General features: G+C 38.3%; 1 protein-coding gene across 1 annotated transcript in view; it reads right to left on the reverse strand.

Annotated features, from left to right (window-relative positions):
• Nucleotides 1–405: 405 nt before the first annotated feature.
• Nucleotides 406–14636, reverse strand: part of LOC150099885 (alpha-2-macroglobulin-like protein 1) — a 59843-nt gene continuing 45612 nt past the window's right edge. The window contains exons 24-33 of the mRNA XM_090402393.1: nucleotides 13422–13598; nucleotides 13086–13324; nucleotides 11528–11765; nucleotides 10424–10602; nucleotides 10129–10341; nucleotides 9911–10023; nucleotides 4106–4196; nucleotides 3915–3998; nucleotides 941–1043; nucleotides 406–719 (exon numbers count right to left, since the gene is read on the reverse strand). Of these exons, the coding sequence (XP_090258519.1) occupies nucleotides 673–719; nucleotides 941–1043; nucleotides 3915–3998; nucleotides 4106–4196; nucleotides 9911–10023; nucleotides 10129–10341; nucleotides 10424–10602; nucleotides 11528–11765; nucleotides 13086–13324; nucleotides 13422–13598 (1484 nt within the window). The 3' untranslated portion in view covers nucleotides 406–672. The remainder of the gene's footprint in view (nucleotides 720–940; nucleotides 1044–3914; nucleotides 3999–4105; nucleotides 4197–9910; nucleotides 10024–10128; nucleotides 10342–10423; nucleotides 10603–11527; nucleotides 11766–13085; nucleotides 13325–13421; nucleotides 13599–14636) is intronic.

Consider the following 14636-nt stretch of genomic DNA (forward strand, 5'->3'; position numbering starts at 1 on the left):
ATAGCAACCCGAATTTGAGCTTTACTTATTCTCACCTCCTCTTAATAAATAAATAAATAAATAAATAAATAAAAACCTCTTTAAGGTTGGCAACTTTTTCTGGTTCGCATACTTCTTCCATCTGTTTTAAGACTTTTCGGATTTTTAAAAGGAATTCGATATAACTACGAAACCTTGGGTTTAACATTATGTAGAAATGACATAGATTAGTCGAGTACATCTGTTTAGCTACAAACATTGCTCTTTCTTTCTATCAGAAAGAATTTCTAAGTCATGAAAGTATTTCTTAGTCGGGTCCTGCTTCACTTTACATACCAGTAGTATTTGAAGTGTTGAGTTTTGTGTCCTCCTTCTCAGGTATACAACCGTCTACGTGATTTCTGAGTGAGTAAATGAGTCTCCAAAAAAGTCTTTAAAAATCTTTATTCTGTTGCTTCATTTGGGTATAAATTTACACGTAACTTAATCGTACAAATCTGGCACGTGCGTATCACATAATCCCCGTCCTCTTACACTGGCGGGAATCTCAAACATGGCACACAAGTGAAAGTAAAGAAACCGGTGAAGATGAAGATAATAAAAAAATAATAATAAACGGCGATTTTGAGTGGCTTCAGATGTCGCGAGAGATCCAACCTGGTTTCAGTATCACAGTATCAGATGGAAATCCGCTCAAGACTGGCATGGAGGGATGCTGTAGCCTGTAGAATCTGTCTTTTCTGAAAGAAACAATAAAGTGGAATTATTTTAATACATTTCGTTGCAGATGTTCATAAAAACGAGACAGAAGTTTAATTATTAACAGAATTCGTTCTTAGATCGCGAAACTCGAATGCGTTTGTGTTCCTCTGTGAACACCCACAAGTAAAACAATGCTTAGGCTACAAAGTTTTCAACAGAAAAAAACTAGAAAGAAAGGTATAAACCCGTAAATACTAACCAGGAATGTAGTAATCGTACACAGTGGCGGTACCAGGCTTGGCATCCAGGATGGCGATGTCCTCCTCCACCTGGAACTTGAAGCACGCCATTACGTTGTTGAGCTGCAGAGAAAAAGGAAAGAAAACATTAGAATAAACAGACGTGGTGAAGTGTGGAAAATCTGAGGCACATCTCCTTCTGATTTAATAACCTTTCCCTAAATTTTCACCAGAATTTGTATGAATAAAGACCAGAAACCAGAAAGGGAGTTGGATACGATCTGGCCACACACGCAATCGCGTGATGCTTCAACGATTCATCCATTGCTACATTGGAATGAGAAGCGGGTCTGATATGCGGGATGAACAATAGTCCGTTGCTTTCAAGAAATGAAGTTAAATAGTCGGATTTATCTCTTGTCTCAGAGGCATAGAATGACTTCTGTTTGAAAAGATGCATGCGTTAGGATTCAGCCTCAAATAAAGCATGTTTTCGTTTGCTTCAGTTTGGATCGCAACCAAAAGAACTAAATTTGTGAGGTCAGCGCAGTGGGTTGTGTGTGACCCCTGCCTCCGCACCATGAGACTAGCTAATTTGCTATCAGTTAAGAAGTCCTAGAAGGGATCTGAACGTCGGCCTTTGCAACTAAAAGTCATCGTCGATATCAACTGACCTGCATAGTTGGAATGTTCGCGTGGCATTCTCTCACTTCAAATCGTATTGTTTATATGGACAGAGAGAACATTTACGAGACTTCCTTCCAGATATCAAAATGGAGTTCTGCAGATTGCACAATGGAGGTCAAACACGGAGGGTTCTCTACCTCATCGGAAAATCGCAATGATTCAGTTCGGAAGTTCTTTCAAGCTCGGTGGTTCGTCAGTCGTAGTATTTTGTTGCTGCCACAGGCACCTCAATAAATGGAGGTTTCACCCACTCACAATATTTGCACGTGCATAAACATCGTTTTGGTGAAAATCCGATCACCTCCGCATTTTTTCCTGTGGACAAAGAAGGTTAATTAGCCCCACTCTCTGGATCGTCCCTTGATCGACATGGATTCAATTACGGTTTCTAATTTTCCCATGGGTGGTGTCGAACATTTTCTTTCAAGTAGAAAATCACAATGGACGACATGGAAAGATGCCTCGGAAGATTAGAACAATCTGGGCAGTCGATATCAAAACAAATCATCACGCAGTGTGAAGGTATCTTGGACATTCTCCAAGGCAACCGCGAATTCAGAGCTGATATCCAAAGGCATATTTAAGCAGTTAAACGATATATTAATATATCAAATCTTTCATAAATGGAGAAAAAAGGATTTTCCCCTTAATTTTGGGGAAGTGAAACGTTAATGAGTAGAAGAAGTGTAGCTGGAACAAATGTAAAATCTTTCTCAAAACTGCACAGGATTTTATGCATTAAAACTTCGGGTGAAGGATTTAACTTCGTGTACTACGCAGTAGTTCAGCTTCTTTTTGCCAAATATTTGAAATACGAAGATTGCCAGTCGTTCAGATGTCAGTCTTACTGTTTAAAACTGCGTGAAATAAAATCAGAATTTCTAGAGGTTTTTTTTTTTTATCCATCCTTAAACTAATTGCTTAGCAGTTGCGTTTTCATCACTCAGCTTCTCAACGTATTTCTTTTTGAAGCTGAAATGTCCAGAGGCCACTGTGGAATTGAAATAGAATTACGAAAAAAAGCAAAAATACTTCGCGCGCGCGCGCGCGTGTGTGTGTGTGTGTGTGTGTGTGTGTGTGTGTGTGTGTGTGTGTGTGTGTGTGTGTGTGTGTGTGTGTGTGTGTGTGTGTGTGTGTGTGTGTGTGTGTGTTCCTGTAGTGAAGTTTCAAAAGCTTCAGTGACTGTTTACTTCTTTATAAGCAAACAGTCACTGAAGCTTTTGAAACTTCACTACAGGAACACACACACACACACACACACACACACACACACACACACACACACACACACACACACACACACACACACACACACACACACACATTTTGTTTTTGATGGAATGAACCATTCGAGTGCGGTAACAAGACGAACCACGAGCTTTCTTTACTTTGACATATTCTAGACGGCTTATATTAAATATCAGGAACTTTCTTTAGTAATCGCAATAAAAATAAAGGTTGGTCTTTTATAAATGTTTCATTAAAGTCGAATCTTGCGCAGTGCAAAATGCACAAAATGAATGAATCTGTTAACTTTCGGTCAGTTCGAAAAGTGTTGAAACGCACTGTCCATAATTTTCTGAAAAAAGGTTAATATTCTCCGATATTTGAATATTAAGAGCATTTCCCCATCACACAGAAATTTCTTAAAATGAGAACGGTTCTAACCAAGATATTCCCCTTGTAAAGGGCAATACAGAAAAGCATTTGTATTGCCCTTTACACAGGGCAATACAAATGCAAATTTCTCATTTAGAAATGAGAAATTCATTATAAGAAGTTGACTCCACGATGGTCAACTTCTGATCGGTTGTGGTTTATTACACGTAAGATGAAGCATAAAGAGACATCGTAAGTGACCGCCCATCCGTTGTAAGGCCTTCGACGTTACACAACGGAAATGAGTCAATATTCGTGACAATAAGCAGGAGTCCATTCTGTCGAGTTTTCTGTTGTGTAGCTTATAGATGGAGGCAAGTGTGTAGTTCCTCCACCTCCGATCAACTCTCCCGTTTCCGTATGCTGTGTGATTACCGCAATGCAGCAACAGAGCGAAGGTAGTCGTCGGAGCCACTTTTTCAATGACTGTAGTAAAAAATAAAGAGCCGTATTTGAAGTTCGTCCATCTCTTGGAAGAATTTCAGGGTTTGCACTTTTAAAAGGATTGCACTTCCCCTGCATCACGTGACTTAACACTAAACGGGAACAAAAACAGGAAATTTGCATGCTGCAGTTCTCCTTTACAAAACACTTCCATCATCTTTAATCATTTAAACTAACAAATGGAGTACTGATAGAATGTCTTACCTCATCGAAATAGAAATTCACTTTGCTTCTGTCGTTTTTGTCAACCTCAGCTCGTTTCAGCATGATTGGTGGGGAGGTCATCAACTACAAAGAAAAATAGAAAATAGTAGCGTCACACACGCACGCATAAGTTCTGTTACAAAGACCCAGCGTTGAGAGAAACAAAAGAGATCTACGAAACCGCTACGTACCTCATTCAAGGATTCTTGGACGGTGTTAAATCCAGAAATCATCTTCACTGTGACTACGGCCATGTTGGATGTTTGTCCCACAGGCAAGTAGCTAAAGAAGAGAAAACTCAATGAACAAAAACTGTGCTCTTATCTCAAACACATCCCATATTGAGTGCATAAGTGAGATGGCCTAGGTGCGTGTGTTAGAGTTCCTGCTAACTTAAGAATTATCTTGCTCGAGATGTGTTTAGCTGATTTATCAGCAAAGTTTTTCCCGCAAAAACTGATGCCATTCGAATTAGCTAGCGAAAATCAAGAGACACTTGATTTCTGCTAAGTGATTTTCACTGTTCTTAGATTTCTGCTGAGCGTCGAGGTTTCAAATGTGTCAACGCAATGAACGAACTTAAAGAATTTCTGTAGAGTAACTTCGAATAACATCGATTATCCTGCCTACCACTCATAGAAGAAATTCAGGAAGCCAAACGCATACATTCTTAGCCAAGTAGTAAAGATAAAATTAATTTGTGTAGCATTAATTTGTGGGAACTTATGTTCCCCGTGCACCCCGTGAAATATATGAAAAAATTTACACAACATTGATTGACTAAGAATAATTTTATAGATGATGATATTGAGTTATGCATCGTGTTCCTAGAGGACAGAAAAAAAATGGCTATAATTGTAAATTTAAAACAAATGTCTTTAGATAAAAACGGTTAGAAGGACTTGACAGTGTTAATTACAGCTTAATTAATTTCAGACTGTAATTAAGTAATTATAGTCTAATTACAAGGCTGTTCTCTGTCACCAATTTTTGTTTAACATCTATTACGAAGCAATGTTAAAAACACACTGGAGAATTCAGAAGGAATGAAGATTGGAGGTAGACAGATATTTGCAACACGATTCGCAGATGACAAGGCATTATTATCAAATACTGAAACAGGACTAAATCATCTGTTGAACAGATTACTGGAATTCTGTAGCAATTATGGAATGAAAATTACCATCAGAAAAACAAAGGTGATGAAAATAGCAAGGAAAGAGGCAAATATGGATGTAAGAATAAATGGGGAAAAATTGAATCAAGTAAAGACGATAAATATCTATCTAGGAAGAGTGATTAGGAGTGATGGAAGATGTAAAAGTGATATAAAAGCAAGAATAGCGACGGGAAGAGATGATTTTAATAGAAAATGGAATTTATTCAGAAGTAAAATGGATAGAAACCTAAAGAAAAGACTAATAAAATGTTATGGGTGAAGTGTTGCCCTCTATGCAGCTGAAACTTGGACATTGAAGAAAGAAGAAATTAAGATTTTGGAAAGCTTTGAGATGTGGATTTGGAGATGGATGGAAAAAATCAAATGGACAGATAAAATAACTAATGAAGTGGTCTTAAAAAGAGTAGAAGAAGAAAGAAATATGATAAGGAAGATAAAAAGAAGCAAGGGAAACTGGATCGGACATATTCTGAGAGGGAATGGAATCATCAGAGATGCCATCGAAGGAAAAATAGACGAGAAAAGACCAAGAGGAAGAGTAAGGAAGACAATGCGAGATGACATGCTCAATGGAGACAGGTACACAACCTTGAAAGAGAAGGCTCAGAAGAGAAGAGAGTGGAAGGAAAGTTTCTGCTACTTAAAGAAGAACTAGCTCAATTGCAGAATACTCAAGAAGAAGAATAAGTCTAATTATACCACTGATGCATATGACCAATTCAAAAATAAAATACAAGTGTACATCCAACTAGAAAATTAAACCGTCTACTGTTTATTGCCAAGGATGAAGTGCACTGTAGATATCTCCGGGTCAAAGAGAACGGGACAAAACTCTTCATAACAAGAAACGAAACATCAAAAACATGGCGGATTAGACGCGCAGAAGATCTGAGCAAAACAGACTTGCAACCAATGGCTGACGAGAATAACAATAACTGTGATGTCACTTTTCATAAATGTACGGTATATCATTATTTAGTAGAATCAAGGAGCTGTAAGTACTCTAAAGTATTTCATGTAAAAATATAAGAGGTATTCGAGATAAAGCGAAACAGAATTAATTCTAAGCGATTTAAACTAATAAAAATCTTCTGACGATAACTGATTTGGTTTTTTTTTTATCATGAGTAGGAAGTTAATAACAAAAATGAAAATTACGTTTTCAGCTTTTTGCTTCTCAATTTTAACTTTTATTTAGATAATCGTAATTTATATTTAACTGTTATATATAGATTGTAGTAAACCAGAACACATTTCCAACCCAACAATTCACTACAAAGCATCGAAACTCTTGTGTTTTCGATCAATTGAAAACAAAAGAGTTATACTAACAGAAATCCAAGAATCTAAGCTCTGGATTACACAGGGGATAAGACCCTACAGAAAAAGTAGAGATAAAGTGCATAAAACGTTTAAAAAATACCCGCACAATCAATATTATGAACACAGTTTTACGTACTATAGAAATTTAATACACTATGAAAGAAAAGAGAGTAAAAAACGAATACTGCAGCAATGAATTCCTAAAACGACCAAGGCAATCGCCGAAAGTAATGCAAGTCCGAAGATTCGCTGATGGATCCAATAATCGTTTTGTCACACAGTCGGCGAAAACATAATGAACATTAAAACCACCGTCGTGAATTCCACAAGAATTGATAACGCCATCTAGCTTATATCTAATTTTGAAAATGAAATCACGAGTGTCAACAGTAAGTCTAAAATAAAACTTCGAGTGCGATGACCCCATTAAAACTGTCAGGGAATGTGTCAGTGGACGAAACGGAAACATTGCAGCAGTCAGCGGTGACACATTTTGGATGAATGCGTCGGTGTTGGCTGGCATTTTCGATGAGTTCAAGGAACTTGTTTGTATGGAAAGATAAATAGAAAAATAAAAAGACTTAAAAATTACGAAAGCCCTCTCCTACCGATTTTTAATATTTTAATAAAATAGTAGAAAAACTCGTAGAAATAAGATTGGTGAACGTTTGGAAATGCACTTCTTTTCATGGAATCCGTTCAGACCAGCGTTTAGCACTGAACCATGCACACCTCGTTCATACCCGGCTAATTACCACCAACTAAATACGGTCGGGTATTATGGATCCACACAACCTTTCAGAGATCATCCATAAGATGGCATTAAGGAAATTAACTGGAAGAGGTTCTGTTTAAAATTAATTTAAAAATAATTTACATGCTTGACTGTGAATGCTAAAAATAATTTAGTTTTAGTAGTTTGTAACATCATACTCGAGTGTTCTACAGGGATCCGTCCTAGGACCACTCCTGTTCATTATAATTTATTCTTTTCAGAAACAGTCGACGGGGATTGCTTCACGTGCAACAAAATGATTTTGTTTTTGCGAAGTAATTTGTGCCTCACAAAGTGCAAAACAAAATTCGGTATTCAATGACTTACATCATTAGAATTTTCGATATCAAATTCAATCTGTAGTTGCATGGAAAGAGAAAAAAGTAATCTAATATCTTATTTAGGATTAACATTAATTGAAATTTAAGTTGGAAACCTTACATCACCGATGTATTAACCGCACTTTTCAATTTGAATTGTAACAAATGTGAAGCGATTCTGTTCTGCAGGAATTCAAAGCACTACACAGTACAGGATTTTGGTTGTAGAGGATTGATTTTACTACGCTGAAAGCTGTAATTTCGGCTCAAGACATTTCAGATCTTAACGAAACAATCAAGATACTGCAACGTGCGAAAATAAACGAGAAACCATCGCATCCCTTTCGTGTGTCATCTCCTATCCACGAAGTTGACTACCATGACGTGACTCGTGGTTCGCTATGGGCGTAACAACATGTGGTGAGGACCTTGCCTCTTCCACATATTTCCGTGAGTATTCACTGTAATCCCTGTATGTTCACAGGGTGGGTTTGCCTGTTCTGAGGGTCGAAAAACCCCAGTTACCGGTTGAAAAAACCTTGTACCCCTATGAGACAGGCTTACGTATCTTTAATCGAAAGAGACCAGATAAAGGTTCCTCACGTCATGGACACGATAAGAAAAGATGGTGAATATTATACGAGTACAAAAGGTTTATTTTGTTTAATGCACTGAATGTGGTCCACCTTTATTAATAACCAATGAAATGAACTCGAACAAACAATGCAAGAATCTAATAGAGAATATTTGTTCTTCTCGTTGCAGAGATTAGAAAAATGTACTCAGAATAATTAACTTTACAAATCAATCAGTGATGGCGTAGTTTGTGTAGATTGGATAAGTGGTGCTTAAAGATCCTGTTGTATATTTAAAATGTAAACAGCGATACACATTTGAGTTTGTCCCAGAACTAAAATAACTTTGTATAGCGCACTTTTTTTCCTGTATAATAATCATACCTACCCAGTTAAGTGCCGTATCCAAGCTCAGCATCAAAGTGCTCTGGATTCTGCAACTTCTCAAGTGTACATTCAGAAAGAAGTGTTTTGCATTCGGTCATTATTACACAAATGATTTGTGTGTGTGGGGGGGGGGAGTTCCTTAAGTAGTGGTTGCTGGTCTCATATATATGCTAAAATTCAAACCTTAGAAAGAGTCAAAAGATTCCACTTCACATGCAGTGTTGGTCATTTGAATGTGAAAACGAATGACACACACTTCCGAATGAACTTTAATTCCTTATCCTCTATGGAAGGCTTTGCTCACCCTCCTAATGGATAAAAGAAAGATTATATATAAACACCAGGGGGAGAGATTTATTTATTTTTCTTCGTGCCATTTCCCATTTGCATCGCGAATCGCAATGCCATTAAACCATTCTTGTGAACAATGTTCGTAGCCTTATTGAAAACATAATTTAAAAATAAAACCGAAAGTTCCACATTACTTTCGTTATATATTTATATCAAAATCAATTATTTGTGTACAGGGCGAGATCTTTCTTGAGACGCTTCTTAAAAAGATAGAACTGTCTTTATGTGGTTCCAATATGTGTTCACTTCATACTTGTATACGAAGTAACTCTTTTAATGAGATGATTCACTAAACTTGGAAAAAATAAACGGACGACAGAAAGAATAGTTTATGGTAAGTAAATCTCTGATTATAAGAAGAAATGACGATGAAACAAAAAAAAAAAAACAGAAAAAATAAAAAATAAAAAAACACGGAAAACAGAGCTCGTAAGAAAAAAAAAGTAACAAAAACAGAACCGTCATTCAGAATAAGAAGATTTGTGCTGAAAAATCAAAACCTGAAAAACGAATAAGTGAAAAGTGCCAAAAAAACAGAAAGATCAAAGTGTTAACGGAAACACAATTCGCTACAATAAAAAATTAATTTAATTTTTATTGTCTGAATCTGTTCAAAACTAGTAGAAGACATTATAACAAAATACAATTCCCGCTGTGTCTTGTAACCGATCCAAACCATGGCGCAGTTTGAACTGTGAATTTTCAGCTTTTGTAAATTAATCTCATTCCACCAAAACACTCCACTGTTAAATTTAATAAAAGTACAAAATCGAAATTCTCGATCTCTGAAATTCAAAATGACTTCCGGATTGAAAGCTGTATTCACTACGAGCCATATTGAATTAAAGGATGCATTTAAAAGTGTTCTAACAAAAATAGAAACAATCAAGGACTTATTAGTCATCTTTAGACAAAACCTCTTTTGTGAGAAGTTTTTCATGCCTATTTTTCGTTTTAGGCGCCCTCTACAGAGAACAGAAAATCGCAATTTGTCTTCTCTACACGAAGGCCTTCTCTACTTTTGCACAAAGTGATTTAAGAAATTCTCTCATTTCTACTGGAGATGGCAAAGAGAACGCTCTTACCTGACACAGATATTGATGGTGGCTCTGCTGCACGGACTTCCTCTTTCTGCAGTCACCTCAAGGCTGAATGTTCTCTCTTTGGTGTCATTCCAGACGTTGTACCTCAGCGTTGCCTGAAAGCAGAGGATCGAGATTAAATTTAATGCCAAAATGTGCTCATCTATGCAGTGGCATCTCAACTTCATTACTTAAGAGGTGAAATGTCGAACAACTCTTACCTGAGTGAGCGCGCATCCTGTTCCTTTGGCCTCGACGTCCAGTCCGGTGGGAACGCTGCCGATCTTCTTTGTCTGCATCACGAGTCTGTTGTCTGGAGTGACCGTGAAAGACTGATTCCAGTCTGAGCTCACGGCTGCCGCAGTAATATCAGGGGGATCACGGTACACGATAATGGCGAACCTGGCCAGGGCTGTCAGGGCTGTGGAGGTGTCCTGTAAGGAAACGCAACCAATTAGCGTGCAAGGAAGCACTTTTGAACAAATCCAAACACGGCTGAAGAGGGACGAGACTCACCTGCGTGGAATAGAAGCCTCCGATGGAGTTCCTCTCTTTGCTTAACCACCTGACTATTGACGATGCTTGACTCAGGTCTTCTGGGGTGTCCAGGCCCAAAAGGGACATTATGGCGTAACTCGCAGTTTCCACCTGCTCGGTTCTAGACGAGTTTTGGTCTTTCCAGGACGTGAGACCTCCTGGAAAAAAGTGTCCAAATTATCAAAGGGAACTTTCGTAACGTTAAACGCAAATTAAAATTTCCCAAATGTTCAATTTTGTAAAGGGTCCTTTTTCTTGTGAATTCTGTCCACCATTGGGTTTTTCAGTCTAAAGTTTGAGAACGGTGGATTGGACATGGGGGAACGAAATGCACTTAAAGTTATCAAGATCGGTGTTTTGTCTCCTAATGCCTTTTGGGTATTTTATCATTCTGTTTGGTTCTCTGATCGGAAAGGAAGTGAAGCAGCAACGTACTCAGCAATGATTGATTTGAATAGCATTGAAAGCGTGTTTTGAGTACGAAATTTCCCATTTGTGCTCTGCGAAACGGGAAAGATTTAGTTAAGGACTTATATTCGACATCCTTTTTAATTCTATATCAAAATCCATATGACAGGAGCTGGTCGTAGCAAGAGCCAACTGAACGATGCAGTTTGTTTCTATAGTTGTAATGCGCCTCGCTGAGATAAAACGGATGACCAATTTTTATCTGTGAACAATCATTCGTGGTAGTAATCTGCTCTGTAGCATGCCATCATTTACTTCTTAAGTGATGTTCGATCTCCTTGTGAGAACAAAGTTATGTGGTTCTTATCTTTTGAGCTAGAATGGTGACCTAGCATGCGTCAACTGGCTTTAACCTTTACGTTTTAAAAATTGAAGGATATTTATATTGTTTAACAGAGTTGATTCATCAAAAGAGGCCGTTAAATTTACTCCAAATATCAAAAGGAACGAGGAAATACACTTGCACGAGAATTTTTTATATATTCTAAAACACAATCTAAAAGTCTAAAAATCGTTAACGCTTTTGCTACAGCGACCCTTCTGTTATTAAACCAATAAGGGTTTCCTTGGAGAGAGAGAGAGAAAGAGAAATTTTGATATTACATTTACGCTTACCTTCATTCTTAGATCGTCTCATAAGTTGATCGAGATAAGTTCTTGCCATTGAACCTTCCGCCAAGACCTCCGCATAAGTCATCAGAGCGAGCACGTAGCTCGTCGGCTTCGTTTCCTTTTCGATGCAACTCAACGCGAGCTTGGTGAAGGTGTCGTTTTTATAGTCGGCACTTGTGAGACTGATCAAGATGAACGAGGTTAAGGGAGCACGGGATCCTGTTGTGCTATCCAGACCACCCTACAGGAAAAGTAACATAAGCATTAATAAGGGACGAAAAGGTTGTTTGTGTCCAGTTTCGCCAAGCGACTACACCTCAGTGCGACGAAATGTGTTCCGGACATCTACAGCCTGAAAAAATTGGAAAAGCTTACCCTTCGACCCTTTGAGATCCCATCAGAATGTTTGTGGGTCGCGCACACGAGGAGGACAACACCATACACGCAGAAAAACAATACTGCGTCTCGAAACTGTTGAGATTGAGAAGTTCGTTACAAGTAAAAACAGCAGTTCCATCAATGGCGATTACGTAATGATTCGACAAAAGCTTTGCACTGCGTTGAGCTCACAGAATATAATTTACTAGCGTGACATGCATTGATATTAAATATCAATTACATGTGAATTCCTCCCACAAAACCTGTTAATCTATAGTAAATTTTTATTATATCCTGGTGCACTACGGAATAGATAATCCGGATCCCTTCTCTACAGACCACATTGAAATTTTTAAGTTACTTCAGGGTCCAATAAGGTGGTCGTTTTGAAGAAAGCCATTACTTGCACCTGAAGACATTCGCAAACACCCACGTCTTGTCTCGCTTGGAACCACAGCCTGTTGGATAGAAGGTGAGTACGCAATTCCTGCTAACGAGGCCTGCTATTTGCGATAGTGAGCAACGTCTCCAACAAGAAAAGTTGATAAAAGCCAAGAGTTAGAAAATTGCTGATGTTTGTCAATCTGCATGGAACTGCTGATTTTCCCGCTTCTATCAACACAAAATGGGCTTCGTTGTGCTTTGTCTAAGTGACTCCCATCGTTTAAATGTGTATGTATTTATATATTATTATATAATATGTATGTATTTAACATTTAAAGTAATAAAGATATGGGGGGGGGAGTAATAATTCAAGTTCTAGTTTTTTAGAGGACTTTTTTTATATTTCATTAAAGTTAGTTCAGCCATAAATTGCCTCATCATCGAGAAGGCGTTAAATTCCTGAGGTTCACATCAACTGGTGTACCTTTCACGTCTTGTCTCGCTCAATAACCAGAAATAAATCCTGCATAAAAAATTGCAGGATTAAATGAATCTGTGTGTGTATGTGAGAGGGGGGGTTTCAGAAGAGTGTCCCACAACACTCTCCTGGTTCGGTATTGGGAATTAGGATGCTGCAGACAATTCGACTCGGGGTTAGGGGATCAACATAATTCACTTCAGGAAATTTCCTGTCGTATTCCCAATTAATACAGAAAAGCTGATGTGTTAGTCGCTTGGCTTGCCTGGCACGAATGGTTTCAACAAATGAAATGAGAATCGTGTCCGAGATTCAATTCACCTTCATGGAGCTCTGGAACACTTTGCCCACTTCCGGGAAGCATCCGTCGCTCTGCTGGTGGCTGATGACCCAACTGATTGTTCTGGCTAAGTCAGTTTCTGAAATGGGAACGTACGGTCGTATCCTGCTGTACGTCCACACCACGTAAGAAGACAGCCAGATGCTGCCGACTATGTCTCGGTTGCCGAAAGCGCTGTAAGAGCCATCGAAGCGGAGATAGTTCATTTGATTCTGGTAACCTGCAAAAGCAATTTGAGCAATTAGTAGGATTCATCGAAACAAGGGTGAATGCTTGAGAGGCACATCAACAACAACGCAAGCGTGGGGATAACTCACCTGATCTTATGTTGCGCACCGCTTTCTCTTCTATCTCTGGAGTGAGCTGGTCAGTGGCATTGAGGTATTGGAGCACGCAAATGTTGGGGATCAGGCGAGCCAGATTCTGTTCTCCGCACCCTGTCGGCTGTCTCACCATGTACTGGAGTCCCTGAAGGGTTGGACCCATCACGTCACCTAAGACACATTATTTCTTAGGTTATTCGTCAGAAGAGCATATTGTCCATAACATTTTAGTCATTTATCAAAAGAGAATAAAAAAATGCAGTAAAATTGAAGAATGGACCATCTGCTGTCTTCTGGAAACATTTAATGAACCTGAATTATGCAATGGATGTTTTAAGAGAATCCAAGATGTTTCCATTCTAGGAAGTTCCAGCTTCTTTGGTTTTGTTTGAATAAGTAGTTTACCCTCACATTAAAAGAAAGTGAAATTTAAATTATTATGGAAGAGATTATTATGCAAAAAAATCATTAAATTTTAAAATTGTATGTATCCTGAAGTAATCTCGCGATTCTGGAATATGATGGTGAAATTTCGGTTGTGGCTGGGAAGGTTGAATATTGATCAATATGAAAAAAAAAAAACAATAAGGTGTAAATTGTAGATCAGATGCGCTTAGGGAAGAGGGGTCAGAGAGAGATAGGTATTCCTTTGGAAGACCAATTGATGGTCTACTCGGATACCCTTTATTCGCTTTCACCCAAAACTTCTTTCAGTGACATTTTTGTGAGATTTCGTGATGTCAGCGAAGAGAATCCGTTCCCGTGGAGCGGCAGAATGTATTTGATGTATTTGAAACATGAAAACAGTCATTTACTTAAATTTCTCAAGTCGGAAAACACGCACAAGCGTTATCTTGAGCAAAACGTGCACTCGGTGATGCCACGCAAAATCTCTCTCCGTGAGAAGAGGAGCGATGATTCGTCAGTGGTGCTCTCAAAGCTAAATACTTGTGAATGAAGATTACTGGGGAAGCCAAAAAATACCGCAGCTTAGTTGTATTTGTTGGCTTGAGCCAGAATTTTGCAGCAGAAAGAGGAAGCATTGTTATTCGCTACACACCTGGCTTTGTCCTTGAAAATATGTTTACGCTATACGAGTAAATTACCGATGGGTTTGCCAGTGCGAAAATATTTTCGACGGTCTGACAAAGCATTTTTTATTGTCGTTGCATTGCAGCAATAATACGAAGAAAAACAAACGCAATAAAA

This window comes from Typopeltis vanoorti, chromosome 13 (assembly GCF_054136105.1).
Source record: "Typopeltis vanoorti isolate ZY-2024b chromosome 13, IOZ_Tvanoo_1.0, whole genome shotgun sequence".
Taxonomy (NCBI): domain Eukaryota; kingdom Metazoa; phylum Arthropoda; class Arachnida; order Uropygi; family Thelyphonidae; genus Typopeltis; species Typopeltis vanoorti.